This window comes from Neodiprion lecontei, chromosome 7, assembly GCF_021901455.1.
Source record: "Neodiprion lecontei isolate iyNeoLeco1 chromosome 7, iyNeoLeco1.1, whole genome shotgun sequence".
NCBI lineage: Eukaryota > Metazoa > Arthropoda > Insecta > Hymenoptera > Diprionidae > Neodiprion > Neodiprion lecontei.
In genome coordinates, this window is record NC_060266.1 from 20,563,679 (window position 1) to 20,586,826 (window position 23,148).

The following is a 23,148-nucleotide window of genomic DNA, read 5'->3' on the forward strand; positions in this document are numbered from 1 at the left end:
ACTAGCCGACCAGAGCGCACTTCATACAATATTAATACGGTTCTGAGACGAAAAATACCACATCGAATCGATGTTTCACGAAAGAATAACCGGGATTTCCGTAAAAAACTCTTAAATCGATCACGTGACACCGTGTTCCAGACACCTTAATTTCATCGCACCGTCTTAGAATATTCATCGTATGAGGTTGAGAGTCACTGCCGAGCTTCTCGCTTTTGCCGCAAGGGGCGCCATGCGTGGCTGTAAATGATTCTATCGCTCCTAGTCGGCAGTCGAGAATAAACGGCCGTCGAATCGGGTGCGTTGCGGTAATCACAGATTACGAGTCACGTACCAGACGACACAGTTTTCCATGCGTCAGTGTTTCTCGTGCGTGTGAGCAGGTGCAACTGCATAAGAAACGGTGTACGAAAACGGTGAAACCCTGGTTTACTCATCGAACGTCGGCAACAAAACCGTGGACCGAAAGCACCGAAATCGAATTACACGCGAAACGCTTGCACCGAGACTCGGTCGGTAACTTGGCGAGGTGTCAGCTGGAAACAGTGGCTGTGTGAGTGACAGTTGAGTGTTGGTGATTCGCGCTTTGTTAGTTACTGTAAATTGTGTGCGAGACTAGTTCGGATTAGCCACACTTTACGCAACGACCACGACGACGAGATGGATAAACTGCTGGCGTCTGACAACTGGATGACGATCAGCTACAATTAGGGTATAATAATATCGAGTTCGCTGACTGGTGCATTGTCGTTGCGTTCAATTTTTCAAACTCTTCGTCAAAAATTCACCGCTGCCGGACATCTCGACTGTCTCTTAATCCTGCGGCACGATTGTCTGTTGTTTATCTGGTCGAACTGTGAGTGTGCAGTTTGTTATGAACGGAGGAAAACACTAAAGTGCAGGACACATTCGCGTCAAAATGGTGAGTAGCGTGACGATTGTTTTTTGTTTTCAGCATACCCTAGTTTGTGTTTCTCTTCTAGTTAATCTACTTTCTCCACGACTGTTATTCGGTATGGTCGATGCGATGCGTAGATAGGAAAACTATCGCGATTGTCGTAACGTAGAAAACAAAACATTGCAAAGAGAGTGAGAGAGATTTTACCTCTCGTTTATTGCTATTCTCACTTTAAATTTCTCTTTGATGACCTGCCGCAATAATTGCGGAGAGCTACTTTTACAACTCGATGATGTTTTGAAATACACAGTTTCGAGCCATCGAGCTCTAAACTGTTTTCGGTTATCGGGGCGCCGTCGTTACGGGAATTATTATGTTATCTTCGTTAATCGGTGAAAGACCGTCTGATATCAGTTGTAGGCGTATTTCACGATTGTTAATTTCGCGCGAGGCGAAGTCGGTTCTGAGTCACTACGACTCTATTATCTCCCGATATCTTCTTAAGGATGTTTTATACGCGTATACAACGGCTTTTGACGTCGCTGATTGTTGCTATTCTACGGATTAGTCACCGACTCTCCAAGTTTCAGTTTTATGTCACGTATCAGTTATGTACTGCAGGTACAACTAAAGAAAAGTCACTATCTTGTTCGTGAATACCTTATATACGTTTGCTGAATTTTTTCTGCAGAATAAATTAGCAAATTCGTTTTTAAAACAGGCTTTATACGATTACGCTCGGAAATTTATGAGACAGGGCTTTGAAACCTAGCGATGATGCACGCCGCCTCTTTGTGACGCCGGAAGGTCCTTCTTATTGTGTTGGAGAAAATAACCACGTACCTCATGCGGACAAAAATCTGTCCGGTTTACGCGCGAGACGTTTCTCCGAAGGATAATGACGCATGAGGCGAACTTGTTACCATTGCTTTTTCACATTAAATTCAAATATTCTATTCACCGCCTGACGTACGTTCTTATCAAGTATCGTTTACATCTATGTGTGCAGAATCATCTGTGAGCAGGCGCAATTCACGCGCGCTAAATTTCAAAATTCTTTTTTTTTTACACAGTTTCTGGTCTTTCAAGTCCAGTACGAAAGAAATGAGGAACAAAAAAAAAGAAAAGAATGCATTACACAGTAATGATGTGGAATCTAAACCGCGTTGTTTATTAATTTTTTTTTTCACTTGATATTAATGAAAGAAAATCGTATTGTTTGGAAACTACGATACTTGCGGTTTTGATGAATGTAATGAATTCGTCGTATCTTTCAAGTCGTGTTATTACACACGCGGATGAGCATAGCAGATGACGATTAAGCGTGTTGTCATTTCGTCTTCGCTCATACTCTGAGTAGGTTCTCGTAATCTATTCTCCATGTTATACGTCGAGTCAGCATCATTAACATATACGAACCTATACGAAGAATCTTCTCTCCGCTTCCCCATTGACTCATCCGTCACTCCGTTACTTGGATTCCTTGCATACATATACAATAATATACATAGATATATAAGTTCGTATGTTCAACGCAGAGAAAATAATTTTACAAGTTCGTCTTTTTTGAAGAAACATGCACGTCACGGATTTGAAACAGTTGATGTGGTTGTTTTCGTAAATTCTACTCGTTTTACACTTTCTATTTTCTACTACCACGATCTACGTTAAAGTCTTATGATAATAATCATCGAAGGCTGTATAAATTGTCGAAAATGAGATTGAAAATAAATCGGTTAATTGGAGCTATTTAAGACTATCATCAAACTATGTTAAAGAAAACCCTTGTATTGTCATTTTTTTAAATTTAATAGATATACTTACTTTATATTTTTATTTTATTATCAATGTGATTGACATTTTGTATGAAAAAAAAAACGTGCATGTAACAATTCATTACAAACATGTGTGATCCGTGAATCGATGGATGAAAAGAAAAAAATTATACATACGAGAAAAAAACGTATTTCACTTCTTGTAAGATTGAAATTTTTTGTCACTTTTCGTCGTCCCAAAGTCGATGCATAGTATTTTTTATCTTGTGTTTCTTACATCGAAAAGTTGAGCTATGTTTTCGTTTTTTTTTTTTTTCTTTTACTTTGCATCTTATTTTTTATTCATAAAATCTTCTGGTTTCCAATTTTGTGTCTATTAAAAATACAAACGACGGCTTTCAAAGCTATTTTAATTTTGTTTAAACAAGTATTCTGCAACTGCAGCTGCAAACGTGTTGTATTTTGAGAATATAAAATTAAAAGAAAAAAAAAACAATCACAACAATCGAAATAAGGATAGCTTTAACGAGGAAGCAAGTAATAATAATTCAATTCTTAAGTCTCGAAATTGCAACAGTTTTTAATGAAAAAAAACATGAGAGCTGTCATGGGACAGCCGGTACGAACGAAGTTCCTTACGCTATATTACTGCTCATTGAATAAATTAAGAACGTTTAATTGAAGAATAATTAAATGAAAAATCAAATATATGAAGGAATGGTAATAAAATCGTACGAATGTGTTTTTGAAAGATATAAAAAGAAAGAGAGGCAAAGTATAGACGTACGCTGTGAGAGAGCGCGCTGCGGCCCAAAGTATAGTTGTACGCTGTAGGAGAGAGAAAGAGGGGCGAAGTATAGTCGTGCGCTGTGAGTGAGAGAGACCGCTGCTGCCGTCTCCCACCCCAAGCGCTGAGACAGAGAGAGAGAGCGCGCGCACACGCTGGAATAGAGAGAGAGAGAGAGAGGGAGATCGCGCGCACTATAGCAAACGAGCACTATAGCCAAAAAGTGTCGGTTTTTTGGTGTCGTTTTTTTCCGCCTAGCCCCTACGGTGAACGAGCGATAAGGAACTTCGTTCCAAAAATTTACCCAACTTTTAAAGACAAGGCGAAAAATCTCTTTGCCGATGAACTTTGAAGTAAGATATCGCTGCTGTAATACCGTTCTTGGACTGTTGTAACAACCTGATTAAAATTAGTACGTCTGCGGTGTTTATGCGGGGGCGGTACCGTTATGTTTTACTTTCTTCGGTAGCCTCATTTATAATCATAACAACACCGCCGGCGTACAATTGGAGAATTATGCATACAGCATACCTGCAACATCGCGTGCATAACATTAAAGTATTTGTTGGTATCCATGTAATTAATCTTTTATCACTTATCGTACAGCCATCCGTTTTGCTCGGATCATTAATTTACATTTTTTAGACACAACTAGCATATTGGATAATTCAGATTTCGCGAATCTGTTTTAACTCTCTTTATCGTTGAGAATTTTTTAATTTTCTTTTGTCAAATCAGAGTCGTCATTGGACTCGCGGCTGTAACTCAAAAATTTCAGCGTCGGTCCGAGAGAGAAAAAATGCAAATATTTCGTCACGTCGAAGTTTGTAACGTTATCGAAATGATTCATGTTGAGGAGAAACTGTCATTTCGCAATTTTGGAAATGTTTGAAAATAAGTAAACCGCTGTAAAACAACACGTACTCATATTTTGCAATCTTAATTTCATCAAAATCATTGTAAAAATAAAAAAATAGTAATTTTTTTCCCAATGTTTAGTTACGATAACGTTACCAACTTAAACATCGTATTACTTCGATTAAACTTTTCATACATTTAAAAAGTAAATTGTTCTTTTGCTTTTTATTCCTTGCATTCTTTGTTTTTTTTTTCTCACTTCTCTCACCGTAATAATTAGTACAAAATATACGGAGTGCAGCAAAACTTTTGCATAAATGTTGTATGTAATATATATTTCAAGGAAATTGTAAGAATTCAGTGCGAATAATTTTTTTCGTTGGCTTTGCTATTCTGAAAATTGAATTACATTCGTAATTTAATTACACGTACATGCTGTACATCATCAATTTGAATATTTATTTTACCACGCGTCTCGGAACGTGAGTTGTTACATACAATTTTTATCAAGGCACAAAAATCGTCGTGTCGAGTGGTTTCACTGGAGCACCGCCGGCGGAAGTTCGGTTTATGAACAGAGAGAGACTTTTAGCGAACAGTACCAACCGGAAATGTGTAATCATCTTAGAACCTTGGAGTCTGATGTCCTCGAGTGCTCGCAATCGCAGCAGCGCAATCACCCCGGTCCTTTCTTGCTTTTAATATATCGCATATGAAGTACCGGGTCGTAACGCATTATAACAATAACAATGATAATAATAACTCTTCAAGTCACACGTTATTGTGCTGGGTCAATTTTTATAATAAGATAGTATTCTATGGTTTTTAGGGTCGCCGATTACGAATCTGAAATCAGATTTTGAAAATTCAAGACGGTGGACAAAGATTTAAAAATTCATCGTACACGGTTAAAAAAATCTATGCAGGGGTTTTCGGTGTCGCCGATTGGATTCGTAATACTGAATTTTCAAAATCTGATTTCAGGTTCGTAATCAGTGATCCCAAAAACCCCTGTACAAAGTTTTTTTTTCCGGATTCGAACGAATTTGAAATTTTCTCCTGCCGTATTAGATCCGCCATTTTGAATTTTTTAAATCTGATTTCAGATTCTTAACCAGTTATCACAAAAATTTTCAATTTATGTAAAACATGTATATATACGTGTACAGGGGTGACATTCTCGGAAATGAATTATTCCTTAAATTTTTACGATTTTTTTCAATCAATTTGTTTCTAACAATAACAATTTACATCATATCGAAACAATTAATCCCGAGTATTGAAAACCTATTAGTGTACTATCAGAAATAGTAAAAAACCGCAAGAAAAATATCTGGAAAAGTTCTCTAAATATACAAAAAATGAACATGAAATAGGTGATAATAATACCTTCCCCAATTCTCGCATTATATCTTTTATCGTACAAATTTTCACGCGTTTAATTCTGTATGAAATTTCGACATGTGTTACGGATATGTGAGATTGAAGAGCGAAAAATATAATGAAATATTTTGAAATCTTTTAAATATGTTCAATGCTGTACTTTCTCTGTTCTACTTTCATTATAAGTGAACAGAAAAAACTGTTGAACGGATTTGATTAATGATCAATAGAAATCGTTCAGGATCGCAAAAAAATAGAAAATAACGAGAAAAAAAAAAGTTAAATGTACTTAGTTAAAGTTTATCGTTCAATAATTACCGGTTGATGATAATCAATTATCCGAGACACGATGATATCCATTGGCTTTCTTCATTGAGCATGAATCTGCACTTGTTCCAGCGTTATATATCCTTCGGTTTTAATTTATGTACATATTGAAATATTCTGTTGAGAAACAGAGAATTAAATAAATAATAAAAATTAAAATTTCAGCGGTTAGTCGAATTTATAGTTGCTGTTGCGTGATTCTGTCTTGTTCATTGTTTCTGTTCAATCGCACACAAATACCTAATCCGTAAAAATGACTAAAGCAGAGCGGATGTCGGCTGTACGTTTTTTTGCTCTTGCCACATACAACAATAATTGTGATGATAATTCATCCTAACGTCACTACGATTGATTTTAAATCTACTCATTGTGCAAAATATGTTTTGTATCGGAGTTTGTTTTTTTTTTTTTTATTTTGACACAGCTCAATCGGAATCCGTAAATTTCAAGATTTCCTTTTAGTAACTGAACGTTTAGTAAACGAACAATTAAATTTTCCTTATTTTTTTCTCGTTTCAGGTCTATCACTGGCAGAGTCAAAATGTCAAGGTGTCGGGTGTTGACGACATGGTATTACTACCAAAAGTCAACGAGGATTCGATCGTTGAAAATCTGAAAAAACGATACATGGACAACTATATATTTGTATCCTTGAAAAGTAACGCAAAGTCTGAATCAACTATAAATTCAGTACCTTAGAATTATGAATAATATCTTCAAATTGTTACATTCAGTTTCTTATATTCCAAATTATTTGAACAATTTCTTTTTCTGTAATAATTTCAGGGTGTTTCAAGTTCATAAGCAACCAAGCGTCGTTTCTTATTTGTAACAACAGCTGCAGTTGAACGTATAAGATGACGAATAACGTAAAGAATAATACAAAGCGTGATGAATATATTGCAACGATAACAAAAACACATTCGTCGATTACTTTGCCGTTTGAGGTGATATTCAATTTGTTTCGCGAGTCTTATGCTTGATTTTCGAACGTTCCGTATGGTAGATTTTTACATCCTTGAAGTAGGCGTTCGGCAAACGGGCAGGATCAACCGTCAGAGGTCTGTCCAGGGGAAATGTGATCGATTTTCTTAAAGGTAAATGAGTGTGGATAAATTCGTCAATCGGTGAACCTATGTAGACGAATAGCCGAAGTGGTAGCCCATCGATCCTGCCCTTAGGAATGGAGTTGCGAAGCTTCAGGGTGTAAAGATACCACGGCATTTCAAAGGTGTCGTTGATATCCCTCAGGGAACGAGTAACTTTCTCGTAGAACGAATCGCCGCTCATATCCTCCGGTACCGCTGTGTAATCCTGCGTGCTGTTCCTCTGAATAGTGAACGTTCCGTTTTCAACTGAAATCAGAAGAAGAGATAAAAAAGCGTGCAGTCAAATCAGGAGAGTAGCGAAGAAACAATGGTCTGGAAGGTCGTCAATGAAGTCCATGGAAGGCAAGAACCGTACAATTAACTATCAAGAATTTTGACTTATGCGGGTTTTACTGACGGTTTACTGTGAACACGTTCAGGAGCAGGAAGTTCTTGTAGTTCTCCGATATGCTCAGCTCCATTTGGTTGAAGTCGTACTTCGGCCCCAGGAACACCCGGACCCAAACCGATGTCACTTTCGCACTTTTCACCGTGATATTGTAGCGGTACGGCAAGTGGTTCAATCGGCATTGGCGAACCTTGACCACCGGCTCATCTCGCCCATTCGGCACTTTGAGACCCGTCGAGACTAGGTAATCCACGTCCTCGAAGTACGTGAAAATAGGTTCCACCTCAACTGACTGTATCACCACGTCTTCATGTACCAGCTCTTCGTAAACGTAGGTACACAAATGCGAGGAAAAACTGGAAAAAGGAAAATTTAACGTTACGTAGCGAATTTACTTTACGATTTATTTCAGATTGCGTGATAACGACAACTTGTTTCTGTTTCTAACGCTTTATGGATCTATCGTCGAATTTGATCTGTGATAACGAAGTGAGGAGTAAATGCAGACCTCTGATATGGTTTGGAGTGAGAATTTCTTAACTTGCACTGTAAGTGGAAGAAGAACTAACTCGTGATAGATGTTGACTATTCTTTGGGTGAGTGACCAGTACATCGGATCCCTGTGTCCGAGAGCAAAGTGGTCCAAAGTGCTCGGACATGGTGTGTGCTTAGTTTTGGGGCGAGGAGCACAGCCCAGAATGTGTTTTGCCAATACGTAGTAGGTGCCGTAGAACGGCAGGTTAATCGAGTCTGCGTTTCCCTCAAGAATATTACCCAGAAGTTCGACATACGCTTGTTTATACGTCTCCCTCGATTCACCGTCGGTATCCATTACTCTCTCGGTGTCCAATGCTGAAGATAATCGTGACTCAAGGTCGCGAACTTTCTATCCAAATAATGAAAAGAGAAATTTTTGTTTCGGCAGTATATTTATTTGTCGCCATGCGGTGCTTGGACATTCCAATAATTTACATCGGGATGTGATTTTCTAACAACTTGGAACTGAGGAAGTGAGTGAGTGAATAATGATCGTCTGTTGTTCGTTCATTCTGTTAATCAAATGTCATAAATTACTTACAATTCATGAACCAGTGAACGAGTTACGGTAAATCTGAACCTCAGTTCACTTACGATGTTCAAGTTCGTAACGTCAATGTAACAACGTAGCTTTAAGATTCTCTCTGGAATGCGGTAAACTGTGCAAAGTAAGCAAAAGTAACTCATATTTTGTTAACTCGACACCTTCGAAGTCATTCTACATTTGTAATACAATAATTTTTGTTTTATTGCTCTGGTGACATTAACGTTAGTAACTTCAACCTCGTTCATTTTCTTGGTTACGAATTGTCACGGATAGTCTAGTCCATCTAATTTGCTGCAAGTATAACAAGTGAGGAAAAGAATGAAGCTTCTTTCAACCACGTATGTTCAAACATAATTCCATCATTTCGTTCTATCGGAAATTTTTTTAAACTGTAGCTGTTTCACGCTCACCTGTAGCAGTGGGAAAAGGTGGTTTGGAATCCGCGATCTCTTTTTGCGACTGGGAAACTGACATCCATTGGGATAGCTGGCGTTGGGATAATGTCCATAGGGAAGCGGATAGTTCCAATCGAATTCTTTTATAGCCTCGAGGTTGTTGGAAAGGCGTTCCATGTTGTAAAGTGCCAAAGTGTGCATTTGCCACCACAGAAAAGTCTCGCCGCGAGGCGGCCAGGCAGCTAAAACATCGTCGCTGATCTCTAGACTGCCCAACCAGAATGGTCGCAGCAGGTGAGCGTAGTGCATCGCTTCGGCCAGCGACACGTCATTCCTGAAGTAATTGAGTCGCTGCTCTTCTTCGTCGAAGTTGTAGTTCTTGGTGTTGCGCCGGATTCCGTAAGTCGCCGGAATCACTGAGTAACCTTTGGGGGATATATGACTGCTGCTGATATCTGAAAGAAACCGAAAAACGATTCGTGTTGATTGAAACGTAATCATTCGAATTCACTTGAAACTGCATGCAATGTGGACCTCATGAACTTGCTTGCAATCAGGTCGCCGTATAAATTAGTGATTTGAAATCAATCGAACGTTCGAGGAAATCCTTGACAACGGTGGAATTCGAGCCACCTGTTAGTATTGCAAATTACTTGGAAATCAGTGAGAAGTTGAACAACTATCGAAAATCTTGGGAACGCTTGGAAATCAGTGAGAAGTCCAGAGTTTAGGGATCACTTGGAAATCAGGGAAAGTCAAACTTATACTCTTCATCAATGGAAGTATGTACCTTGCAATTCGGTGAAAAATGAAACTATTACAGCCCTTGGAATTAAGTTCCGATAACGTCAGTTTAATAACGAACTTGAATTGGCTAACCGTTACGCCACATGATCTCCTGCGCCCTCTTGATGACCGTTTCGCTGAAAAATAGATGTGGTTGGATCTCATGTAAGGCCGGAACGCGGATGAACCTTGTTGCTTTATGATGAATAACCGCGATGCTAAAAGAGTAGGCGAACATTCCCTCGTTCATGTGGATTCGGGCCCAAGCCGCGGTCTTGTTGAGCGTTTCGAAGTCCTTCGCATTCAAGAAAACCCTGAAGAGGTCGATTGCTTCCCCGAGTAGCTCGCTGTAAAAAGGTGAGAAGACTTTGCCCCGCGGCTGCATCCCTTTCTTATAACGAGCTAGGAAGCTTCTTACGCATTCCTTTACCCAACGATTCATGAAAGCAGAAAGTACATACACAGAAATCCGTGCTGAAATTAGGTGGAGGATCAATTTCGCCTTTTTCGCATTACGGTGGCACACTTTAGTTTGGTTACCATCTTCTCTACACCTACCTCGTCGTTATAGTTCTCAATGTTCTTCTCAATTTCATAAGACATTCCCAATTCGTAGTATGAACCATCGCCGCTAACCTCCGGCTGATCGATGTACCGTAGCAATTCGTAAACTGTTTTTTGCTCCAGTAGAAACTCTTTATTTGCGATCCACGAGATTGTTGGCGATATCGCCAATACTGCGAGGATTGCAAGATCTCGCAACATTTTTTTTTTTTTTATTGTCGAGTTGGTTACTGAGACGGTGATCCGATTCGGTATTATCGGTAACCTGCATGGAAAAGATAATATGTGAAATACAAATATGGAGGGTATAGGTAACGAGTATCTCATATGGGTTTCCAACCGAAAAATTGTCCGCCAAAAAGCATGAAGTGGTGGTTCAACAAGTCGCCAGTCAGCGCTTGTAAGCAATAAGAGAAACTGCAGTAACGCCATCTTTATTTCTCTCTAGGTACACTTGGGGACAATGAATCTGAGACGGCTAGTTTTCTACACCAGACAGTTATGTTGGCAGTACCGAGAAACCTACAGCGCCACAGTCGGCCGAGTGCGAAACAAACTCAATCTCAATGAACATAACATAACCCATGACCGTCGGATTTAACCTTGGAATAATGACTTGCTGGATTGACACGTATCCTAAGGTTAGATTCGACGGTCATGGGTTGTGTTACGTTCATTGAGATTGAGTTTGTTTCGTAATCGGCCGACTGTGGCGCTGTAGGTTTCTCTGTGTTGCCAACTTAACTGTCGAGTGTAAAAAAAAAACCGTCTCATATTCATTGTCCCCAAGTGTACTTTACGAACACTTTTTATACACGGAGGTAGAGTCCTCCTTACCTCTACATTGGCGTGGTAATTTAATGTGTAATGGGGCTCCGAGAATCGAGTATACAACATTTTTGTTTGTCACCTCTCACCTCTTTTCACGACAAAGAATTAAAGTAGCAATTTCTAAACCTACGGAGTGCGATGATCTGAATACTGGACAATGTGACATGTTTGACACGGACTACTTGTCGCGTGTTTAACAGAATTGCATGTAGAATTGTACGTATGCATAGAAATTAGAAACTGGAGAGAAACGAGGTGATTCAATCCGATCCGGAAACAACTTTTCTCGCATTGTTAACAAAGTTCACTTTGATGAGTTATGCTTCGTGGGTTTTCTTTTCTTCTCTATTGCAGCCTTTGTTTTATTCGTTCGATTAGTGACGAGATTACAGAGAATGCGGAAGAAAAAAATGTCACGTAGAAGCAAAACATATGATTGACTTTATTTTGGCTTCAGTTTCTATTCTTCTTCTTCTCGATTCACGTAGCTTAATGAATCAGAGAATAATTATGTTACATTAATGTTAAATAAATTCCGCTTTACTTCCGTGTTTGTGTGTAATATTCAATGTCGAAATTATACCCTGCGTAATATTTAATAAAGTATACTGTATACACGCCTACGACGTGTGCTTGGTGCCTGTCATTCCTAAATTTGGCAAGAATGTTAAATTAAGCGGTACGCGCTTTTACGTAAATTGTGCGTATGATGTTCTTGATAAATGGATAAATTTCATAAACATTTTACGCCTATTTCATCTCAATGACAATAATTTTTCCATCACTTTGAACATTTTCAACCTAAAAATCTCGTTTCTTCAGTATAAACTTTTCCTTTCAAGTACCGTTTGAAATAAATTTTAATCCCTATTGGGGTGGGGTTGAAGTTCCGAATTTGAAAAGTTCCGATAGCGCCTGATTCTGGGTGTAAAAAATCAGAAAAAAAATATCCAATGCAACGAAAAATCAAAATGGTGAAATTTCACCGAGCCAGAAATTCAGAAAACTGAAAATCTTGGATCATTCGGGATTTCGATGTTTCAGATTTTCAAATTTTCGCATTTTTGCAATTTCGTAACTTTGAGCGTCGGGTTTCGGAGCGGATTCGAAACTTTGATATTTCGTCAAAGTTTGATATCTTTACTTTAACCTCAGCCGGCTGGCACGGGGTCCAGTTGACCCCGTCACCGACTTTAACGTACAATTTTAAAGACGGCGTGTTTGAATCGGGGTTTTTTGTACAAGTAAAATGAAGAATGATTGAAAAAACGTATTGCGTATTGTTTTACTTTTTTTGCTTCAAGAATTTCTCCCACATCCTCGATCGTTTTTTGCCAAAACTAAGATTGGAGTCTATTTCTGAATCGTTAAATTTTGTCTCAGAATTTTGTTCAAGTCGTGAAATGAAAGGGATAATTAAACAAGGACGAACCTGTTTCCGACGTCGTTCTTAATTTATATCCGGTTTCAGTCGCATCGCTTATCACGAACTAGGACAACGACTCGGTGCGTTTAACAAATTTAGCCGTCTTCTTAATAGTTTCGTGCAGGTTTCGCTTAGGTTTAGACTTGGAAAGACCAAAGACGTTCCCTCGCCAAACAGTTAGACCAGTTAACCAGAATTTATTTTATTTTACGTTATATTATCGCGTTTAGTAAAATAAAAACGCGTGCTACTGAACGTGATGACTAATTCTGACTAAATAATTTAGCTGGCTTGTTTCAAGTGTAGTTAATTGTGTAACACTACGTAACAGAAACGTCGAGGACACGACCAATCTGCGCGAACATGTCACTCGTACAGTATCATTTAGTTATTTTCTTCTCGCCCATTTTTATTTTCACAAAGTAAAATAAAGAATTTTTTCTTTTGTTTATTCTCCTTTTATACTGTACGTTTCGGAAATATTAACCATTCGATCGATGAGTTTGCGCGGAGGAAACCTGATTCGATTTCGGCAGGGATTTCCATTCTAATCAAGAATTGAATCGTCACTTGAAATAATTTCCGGTACGATTATGTATGTAACCGGAATTGCCAAAGAATGATTTTTAAAGAATTTAACACTGGTTCGTTACTTCGCAAAACATTTTCAGCAAGGTCGATCAATTATATGGTACGTTATTTTGAATACAATGCAGAAACGTTTACGTGTATGATTGAATTTTGTAATTGTAACGTGTAGCGAACGGTTTTAAACACACTTTCTATTTCGAGACTTTGGAGACTGTTAAAAATACAGTAAAACATATACAAATCGTGTTGCACCAGTCAAAACAAAGGATCTTAATTTTATGATCGCAGCCAAAACGGCACTTTTTTTTCGTTTCAATGTTTCGTAACGTTGAAGGTTGCGAACTTCAAGCTCCTGATTGTTTCACCACAAACACAATTTAGAAAGAAAAATCAATCATTATCTTTTTGAAGCGATTGGTTGAAAAAGGTGAAAAATTACTGCACAAGTAAATTAAGCGTACCGCATTTTTATAAGATTAGAAAACGAAAAGATAAAAATTACAAAATGAGAAGAGAAAAATTTTATCATCAATATTTCCTTCGTTCATGCGACAAAGTCGGTTGGGCTTCTCTTCGTCAGATGTTTTCACGCCTGATTATGTGGCGTCGGAATAGTAAAAAAAAAAAAATCGAACAAAGTTCCCTTTCTCACCTCGCTGCCTGTTGGTTGATTATTTTTCCTTTGTTCCACTCCTACTCCTTCCGTCCTTAGGTATACATATATATACGGGGTGAACCAAAAAAAAAAGAAACGGGATCGATTTGAAACGTGCAGGAAATTTGACCGCGTTGATCTACTTCCGAAAACTTGATTTTTTCTTTTTGTGTATTCGATTGAACGAAAATAAATTTCTTCCTTGAATCTTAATTTAAGATCAAAATTGAGGCGAACATTCTTTTTGTATTAATTTTTTTCTCACTCCCACAGCGACTTTTTCAAAAGCTGTTTCTCAAGAACGGTTCAGTATATCAACGACGAATAAAGATTTTCCACGTTTTCATACGCGAAACGAAAGATTCGTTCTCCTAATTTCGAGAGAAAAAAAAAGTTTTAGAAAAACGGTCAACACGTTGGGATTTTATTCACGTTTTAAATCGATACCTTTTTTTACCTACCTGTACGTATATATTTATGTAGTACAACTATAAGTCGAAAGCAATCTAATCGTGTTGAGATTAGTGTTTCAGGGGTGGGCCGTTGGCCAAGCCTTTCTTCCGTGGGCGGTAAAAATAGATTGTCTCAGGTATAACGGATGTAGTTACTTATCGTTACGGCAATCTGCGTTCCCCTGTTTTGGAACGATTTTATATACAAGGGGCATGCCGTGTATAATTAAGTAACACATTTAACATAAGTAAATAGATTTTCGATTATTCTTTGGCCGAGAATATGACATCAAATTATCTGAAACTTTTCATATCATTATTTAGCAGATCGTTGCACGAGCTGAAAATTACAAATATGAAGTTTCATCAACACGCTGAAGATGATTAGTATTTTCGAACCACAAAGAAAAAATATTTCAACCGAGCTTTGAATTGTCCTAAAAACCGTGTGATTTTTTTTTTTTTTTTTCCAATTTAAATAACTCGAAAAAACTAACGTTCAGAACTTGTTCCAGCCAAAGAGAGTATCCAGCGAAAAATACGTATCGTCCTAATTCGAAACAGTCTCTGATATATCCACACCTAAAAATATATGTATACACCGATTATATGTTTTTTTTTTATTTTTTTTTACACTGCACATGTATGCCAGAAAAATTCCTTGACTATAGAACCGATCGTAGACATGCATCGGTCCGGTTATCGTCTCCATAAATCCCTTCAAGCAGATGCCTTATTTCGGCGAAAAGGAAATCGAGATTTATCAGGGAGCCGTAAGTTCGTAAATAATAACAATAATAATAATGATAATTTAAAAAAAACAACACGAAATTATGAAATGAATGAAAAATATATTACTGGGAAGAAATAACTGAAACATTCGCAAATTTGAATTGTGTAAATCGGTATCAGTTTTGATCGAAATTTTGAACAATATTATCCTTTTAATTTAAATGATTTTTAAAAAACAATCTTGCTTTGTTTGACCGTGAAATGTATCTGGGAAAAATCGTTGTCGTGTCTCTGTAGTATTGAATTGGAAAATTTGCACTTCATCTCAACGAATCAGTTCGAAATGATTTCTAGTGATTCTCACGTGTTAATCTAATTGAAGATAAGAAGTTTGTTTAACGACGATGAGAATTCTATGTGATTTGGAATAGACGCAGTGACACACAGCTGTTGAATATTCATGTTGAAGTTATTTCTTCTTCTTCTTAAATTTAAATAATAAAAAGTTCATGCACAGTTATCGTGTCATCGATGTCATGTTTTTTTTTTTTTTTTCACGTTTCAAGGCTCCCTACGAAAATCCACCCCACGTTTACGGGCTTGCCGATGAAATGTACAGAAATATGCTTATCGACAATGAGAGTCAGTGCGTCATCATAAGGTATGATCATTGTATATAAGATATGAGATAAGAAAATAAAAATGAATAATAAATGCAAAAATCAATCCAAAAGTCTGTCTTTACCTCGAAAAATTAAATAAATACATATTATTTTTTGTTAGTTTTTCTTCTTTGTTTTTTTTTTTTTTCCTGATACATAAGTCGACATTTTTTCACTATATTTTTTAGCGGAGAATCTGGCGCTGGAAAAACCGTCGCAGCTAAATACATAATGTCGTATATATCGAGGGTCAGCGGAGGAGGTGAGAGGGTTCAAAAGGTGAAGGATGTTATCCTGGAGTCGAATCCCTTGCTCGAAGCTTTCGGAAATGCAAAAACAGTCAGGAACAATAACAGCAGTAGATTTGTAAGTTGTTTTTACACGCATTTATTGCAAGAGATATGATGCGTAATTCATTAAATGGAATTAATTATATAATCGTTTGAATTTGTGTGGTTTTTATTTCTCCACAAATTCCACGTTTCATTGAACAAATGGAATATTGTTTCGTATTTAGATTGTCTCTTTCGACTAACCTTATTTATAAACTTGCAAACTAACTTCGAAGGATATGCTTGCGCGTGACTTAGAATTAATGCAATAATGTCGTGCTAATTAGTTTCAATCGGTGTCAACAATTGAGAACCGCCATCGCTAATTAAAGTTCAGGGGAATTTATCTAATCACGCAAACGGAAATTTTTCAATGGTCCAATTGCAGAAACGAAAATTGTTAGATTTTTATTGTATAAGTTGGTTATTTATTTTCATCTTGTGTAGTGGTTTTTTTTTCCGAAGAAAGAAAAAAACCAAATATGTAAAATTGTACATTAAAGTGGGAAGAAAAGATCCAAGCTTTATTAATATTCATGAGTTTACGCAGTTTTCGAAAATTCGATATTCAAACAATGTTTTTCTTTCAATATTTTCCCCGATATTTTAATTTATTATCACATCTTTCTTCCGATTGTTCAATTAGTTTGATTTGAAATTACAGGGAAAGTACGTGGAAATGATGTTCGGATCTGGGGGCCAGCCTGAGGGTGGAAAAATATCGAATTTCTTATTGGAAAAATCAAGAGTAACGTCGCATAATCCTGGTGAGAGAAATTTTCACGTTTTTTATCAGCTCGCGACTGGAGCCAACGAAGAAATGAAAGGTGAGTAAAATTTTTATTTTGGTGTAAAAACGCTACGTTTTTTACGGTTACAGAGCTTTAAAAGAATCATCAATTTACGATATTCATTCGTACAAAGTGTTTGATGATGTTTGACAAATTCTACTTCTCTTCTTTACAGCATCCTTTGGACTCACGGATCTCGATTATTACGAATATCTGAGTCACGGTGGCAACCATAAAGTCGACGGGACAAACGACGCCCACGATTTTCAGGAGACCTTAAAAGGTGGGTTGTGTGCCAATTCTCGGCACGCGATTATCGCGATCCTCCAAATACCGGGACAGTCTCTTGAAACTTGAAAATGAACCGCGCATGCGCGAGTTTTATCCGCTGTTCGTGCAGGCTGGCCATCCCGAGTTTTCAGCTGTCAACTTTGCTTCTGGCGGAGATGCAGTTGATACGAATTTTCGAGGTTAGAATCTCAAATAATTGAGGCTATGACTCGGAAAGGTTTTGAGGCATTTGTTACTGGGTCGGAAAGTTGATTCTTCAAAGAACGGTCGGAATTTAATGCTTATGCTCTTTGAAAATTCAAACGTACACATTTTGCGTAGGTTGGCCGGCCTGCATCGCAGACGAGAATATCGCTGCGGGAAGATTTCGCCGACCAATGAGATTTAATTATTTGGCGCATGCGCATTTGATTTTCAAGTTTTAAGAGATTGTCCCGGTATATGCAGCGTGGTCGTCGTTTCACGATTCAATCATTTTATGGTCACTGCGATTACTCGCTGATTGTTTGCGATATTTTTACCGACAAATTTGATCGAAAATTTTCAATCATTGCAACAAATTTATTTGAGAATTTGGTACGTACAATATGTAAAAGAATGAAAAGAGTAATAAGAAAATCAAGAAACTTTTATTTTCTCACGTAGATTTTACGGTGATGCATTCTTCCTTCAAAATTATATTTACCGGAAATATTTCTACCCAATGGCCTTAACGCAATAATCAATGGTAAATTCATTAATTTAACGCTTTTACTTTTTCATCTTACCTACCTTCCTGATCTTCGCTGATTCTGAACTACAGCCTTGAGCGTTATGGGAATTCGGAATACAGAAGTTTCCCAGATATTTCAACTGGTTGCCGGAGTTCTGCACATTGGAAACATAAGATTTGTTGAAGATGGAAATTACTCACGAATCGCCGATCCTCAATGTAAGTCGGCAAATTTTTCATCTACCTTTTTGTATAAATTTCATTCCCGTATTGAATTTATATAAAAGTTTTTACACTCTTTGTTTACAATATTTTATCCGGAAAAAAATTTAACCGATATTTTGAAACAAATCTCTGCTGTAAATAGATAACTAATGACTAATAATAAGATAATTATTTACTGCTTTTCCGTGAAATTGTGCGTTATTTTTGTTGTTTTCTTGATCGTCCAGGTCTCGAATATCCTCAACATTTGCTGCAAGTATCGGCTGAGCAGTTGTCCCACAAATTAACTTCAAGAATATTTGATTCAAAGTGGGGAAGCCAGTCGGAAACCGTCGACGTTACTTTGAACGTTGAACAAGCTCTCTACGCCAGAGATGCGTTGGCTAAGGATATCTACACAAGATTGTTCGATTATCTAGTGAAGGTAAGAATCGTGAATTATTCATCGCGTTTCATTGTTCAGCAGGATTCTTGCTTCGATCAGTCTGTTCATTTAAAAACATGCCTGAATAATAATTATAGACGAAAGTCTCTTTAGTAAAATAGAATTGAACAAGGAAGTGTAGAATAGGAGTTAAATTAAATTATGTGTATAAAATAACAAGTTACAATAGCGATTCGTGAAACTCAGAATGTAACTATAAACAGTAGAATAAAATCGAATTGTAGACAAAAAAAAAATGAAAATGATGTTAAAAATGAGCGTGTTCATTGAAAATAGAGATTAAATGGTTAGAAAGTGTACAAAAATCATACTTGGAATTGTAATCATTTCTGTAAAAATGTTCGTTCATTTGCAGCGCGTCAATTTGGCCATGGAGACATCGACGAATGGGCAGAACATCGGCATTCTCGATATTTACGGGTTCGAGATATTCGAGAGGAACGGTTTCGAGCAGTTCTGCATAAATTTTGTCAACGAAAAGCTTCAGCAAATATTCATCGAGTTGACCTTGAAGGCCGAGCAGGTGAGTCGGGTGTTTCAGTATATTTCTAACATTTTTCACTTTTTTTAATACCTTGACTTGCATTCCGATCTTCATTTTCGTGAAAATAACCATCTTATCCGTGTTTTATTGAACAATAATTAATATATTACAGTTATACCGAATATTTTCTCATACGTACGTAACAGGTATTAGGTATATATATATGTATATGTAATATGTTTTTCCGTGTCCAGTTAGGTTAGAATCAAAAACTCAACTGTGTTTCTGTAAAAGTAAGAGATTTATTTACACTATGTATTTACACTATGTACAAAACTCACTAATAATCTTAGTTCTTACCTGTAAAAGTAAGAGAAACAACATTTAAAGCTTTTAATTTCTATATTTTAATTCTATGTAAAGGTCTCGTGATAACTGCTCTCTCCTTCGTTCAACCTTGTTGAATATTTTCATTTTGAATTTTTTCTCTCCAAATTTACCGGTCGTCTCCCCAAGCCCGTGCTCTACCGCGCCGTCGGTCGGTGGCCTTCGTCGGTGACGCGGCAGATTCAAAGCTTGAGAGAAGCACGACAGAAGTACACGCGTGTCGTGATTTTCTTTACATCTCCCCCCCTGGGATAAGAACAATTATGGGTAATACGTAAAGTAATTGTTCAGTGCTCATCCAACACCGGTATCAGTTTTGTAACATGAAAGAGGTTTGATTCTGTTTTTCTGTGTCCGGTGTCGACTTCATAAATTGAATTGGAAATCCTTTTTTGTATTTTATATGGTCCAATCCTCAATTCATCCAGTTTCCTCCTATTTAGTCGATTTCCATTTTCCACGTAAACTCGGTCTCCCACGTTTAACTTTAATTCTTTTCGATGCCGATCAAAATTTTCTTTATTATAGTTGTGAGACTTCATCGTGTTTTTTAAGGCTAGTTTTCTATCTCTTTTCAGATCATCATCTGTACACTTTGATTTTAATTCCTGTGGTAGAATATTTACATTTTCGCCTTCCAGTAGGTATTTTGGAGCGAATTTTGTGATTGTGTGTTCTGTTTTGTTATATGCCTCTACACACTTTTGTGCGATGGTTGTCCACGCGATTTTTTTTTCACTTTCGTTTATTTTGCATCGTATTTTATTAATCAGGGTTTGGTTTAATCTTTCATTGAGACCATTAGAAAATGGTGCATCAACAGCAGTGAAGACCATTTTGATGCTTTTCTCTTTTAGAAATTCCTTAAATTCTTTCGAATTTATGCCAGGATACTGATCTGTTAATATCATGTTGATGTTGTAACTTTGTGTCACATTCTTGGTTAATTTTATAAAGTCATTGGAGTTTTGATTTCTTGATGTTAGAATATAAGCGTATCTCGTAAAATGGTCAACGAGAAGATGTAGGTATTTTTTTGTTGAACGAGATCCACCAAAACCTCCAATGGTGTCGATAGATATAATTTCAAAAGGATATGACGCTGGCCCCAAGTGTGACATCAAACCATATTTAGATTTTTTTCTTGATTTGTTTTTTTTGCAAGTTTCACAAGTATCACAGATTTTTTTTATGTTCTCAATGAGATTTTTCGCTGTATAAAATGGTGTTATTTTATTCAGCATTTGAGTTCTTCCAATATGGCAGTAAGTTTTGTGCACATTTTCTATCAGGTTTTTACTTAAGTCTTCTGATAATACGATTTTTTCTCTTTTTTTTGTCTTTTTGTAGTAAATTTCATTTTTTTTTGTCAGTTTGTTTTTATCACGTTGTATATTTAGATTTTTATTTTGGTCACTTTTTATATCTTCTAGATTTATTAAATTTATCACTTTTAGGAAATCTTCTGTGTCTTCATAAGGGTCTAGAACTGGATTCCTACTTAAGCAGTCTGCTTCTTGGTTTGATTTTCCTGGGTTATATTTTATTTTTAAATCATATTGGGATAAATAGTATGTCAAATCCCCTAGTTCTTCATCCGTTCTAGCCTTTATGTTCATGTGTTCCAAGGGTTTATGGTCGGTGTAGATTATGAATGTTTTTCCCATAAGCCAGTGCTGCCAGTACTTTACGGCTTCTTTTATTGCCAAGCATTCAAGGTATATCGGTTTCTTTTTCTTTTGAGCCTCAGTTAATTTTCTTGAGAAATAAGCCACTGGCTTACTATCTCCATTTTCATCTCTTTGTTTTAGCACAGCTCCCACTCCTTTGATGCTTGCATCTGTGTAAATATCAATTGGAACCTCTGGATCAAAAATTTTCAAGACTGGTTCCGAGCACATTAGTGATTTTATTCTATCAAACGATTCTTGACACTCTTCTGACCAGTTGAACTGTACGTCTTTTCTCAATAGGTTGTGTAATGGGTCCAGAATTATTGCAATATGTGGTATAAACTTGTGGTGAAAATTTATTTTTCCCAGAAATTGACGTATATTTTTTCTTGTTTCTGGGACTGGAAAATTTTTCACAGCCGTTAAATAATCTTTCAGAGGTTTTACTGAATTATTTTCTATTCTGTGACCTAAATAATTCGCATGATTATTTGCAAAGGTGCATTTTGAAAATTTTAGCCGGAACCCTTCAGTTAATATTGCCTCCAGCAATTTTGATAAGTGTGTTATATGTTCCTCAAAAGTTCTTGAAAAGACTATGATGTCATCTATAAAATTTACTGCAAAATCAGAGAGCTTGTATTTTCTTATGATGTTTCCCAATATTCTTTGAAAAATTGCTGGAGCTGTTTTGAGTCCGAATGGGAGGCAAGTCCATTGGAAATGGCCCTCCTGTGTTATGAATGCAGTTTTGTGTCTATCTTGAATTTTCAGAGGAATTGACCAAAATGCAGAATTAATGTCCAACGTTGTAAAATATTTGCTGTTTACTGTTTTCACCATCAAATCTTCAATCAGTGGGAAGGGTTGTGATTGAGGGACAACGACTTTATTCAATTCTCTGAAGTCTATACATAATCTTGATTTTCTTTCATCTTCTTTTTTATATGCCAGAGTAACTGGGGCAGCAAACGGGCTGTATGATTCTTCGATCAGTTTTTTTTCCAATAGTTTTGCTATTTGATTCTCTATTTCTTTTCTATCTTCAATCGTGCATCTGTATGGACGTTTGTAACAATATTTATCTACCATTAGGTCGATATGGGCCTCATAATCCTTTACAGTGCCGACGTCATATTTGTCTTTAGCAAATACTGATCTGTGTTTATCTATCAATTTATCAATTTCTCGTTGTTGATGTAAACTTAAATGATTTACTGAAATTTCAAATTCATTAGTGTTTATATGCTCGTTGAAATTTACTTCCCACTTGTTCATGTATTTGTTTTCTTGTTTTGATGCTTCCGAGTCTAAATATTTTTTTTTTTCATGTTTGTCACCTAGTACATCAGGAATCTCGACATTTTTATTCTCTATATCTTCTTTATTGTTACGTTGTATGATCCTTAGATCTTCATTTTGGATTAAATTGAAATTCTTGATGCAATCCAGACCGATTAGAAAATCATAATTAAAATTTTCATTATCTACAATAAAGATATCCATAGTTTTTTCAATATTGTAAATTTTTATTTTTAAAGTTACCATACCTTTTGTTTTCTTTACACCATTAATAGTTTTCAATTTTACCATTCCCATGTTTTCTGAATTTTTTTGTTTTATCTTCAATAATTTTGCATTAATTAATGATACATTTGAACCTGAATCATAAATTCCAGAAACTACTAGAGAATCATTCAATAGTAACTCGATTTTTATTAATGGTGTTACTTCGAGTTTTTTGGACTTTTTTCATTTAGTTCTATTTCTAACTCTGAATTATTGACATGTTTTATTAGTTCCGTCCTTTTGTTCTTTTCACTTCTTTCCCTAAACCAGCAAGTTGATTCAGGATGATAACGTTTACCTCTTTTCTCATCTTCACAGATTTGGCATGGTTTCTTTTCTTCAACTTTTTTGAATTTTCTATCAGCGTATTTTTCTTTTTTTTCCATTCTAATTCTGTCCACAAGATGTTCTAATTTACCAATTTCGTTGTAGAGATCTTCCGTTCCATGCAAAGTTTCTCTGTCAATTTTGTCGGACACGTGGTTTGGTAAGCCAACCGCTATAAGGTCTACTAGTGTCTCAGTATCTATCGATTT

At 36.6% G+C, this 23,148-nt stretch overlaps 2 protein-coding genes across 3 annotated transcripts in view; one reads left to right on the forward strand and one right to left on the reverse strand.

Moving 5' to 3' along the window:
• Positions 1-278: 278 nt before the first annotated feature.
• The window catches only part of LOC107225377 (unconventional myosin-Ie), a 48,822-nt gene continuing 25,952 nt past the window's right edge, over positions 279-23,148 (forward strand). The window contains exons 1-10 of the mRNA XM_015665825.2: positions 279-922; positions 6,548-6,673; positions 14,993-15,082; positions 15,608-15,702; positions 15,892-16,069; positions 16,700-16,862; positions 17,002-17,109; positions 17,920-18,048; positions 18,282-18,478; positions 18,855-19,022. Coding sequence (XP_015521311.1) covers positions 920-922; positions 6,548-6,673; positions 14,993-15,082; positions 15,608-15,702; positions 15,892-16,069; positions 16,700-16,862; positions 17,002-17,109; positions 17,920-18,048; positions 18,282-18,478; positions 18,855-19,022 — 1,257 coding nt within the window. The 5' untranslated portion in view covers positions 279-919. The remainder of the gene's footprint in view (positions 923-6,547; positions 6,674-14,992; positions 15,083-15,607; positions 15,703-15,891; positions 16,070-16,699; positions 16,863-17,001; positions 17,110-17,919; positions 18,049-18,281; positions 18,479-18,854; positions 19,023-23,148) is intronic.
• Positions 6,732-10,584, reverse strand: LOC124295304 (arylphorin subunit beta-like). 2 transcript variants are annotated; one of them, XM_046744844.1, is made up of 6 exons: positions 10,349-10,584; positions 9,884-10,214; positions 9,020-9,459; positions 8,095-8,411; positions 7,535-7,881; positions 6,732-7,383 (listed from the first exon to the last, which is right to left on the reverse strand). In XM_046744844.1, exons 1-6 carry the CDS (start codon positions 10,553-10,555, stop codon positions 6,983-6,985), a joined length of 2,043 nt encoding a protein of 680 aa, XP_046600800.1. In that variant the 5' UTR covers positions 10,556-10,584; the 3' UTR covers positions 6,732-6,982. The 2 variants fall into 2 exon arrangements, with proteins under 2 accessions (XP_046600800.1, XP_046600799.1); XM_046744843.1 differs by having other exon boundaries at positions 6,734-7,383; positions 9,884-10,137; positions 10,349-10,524.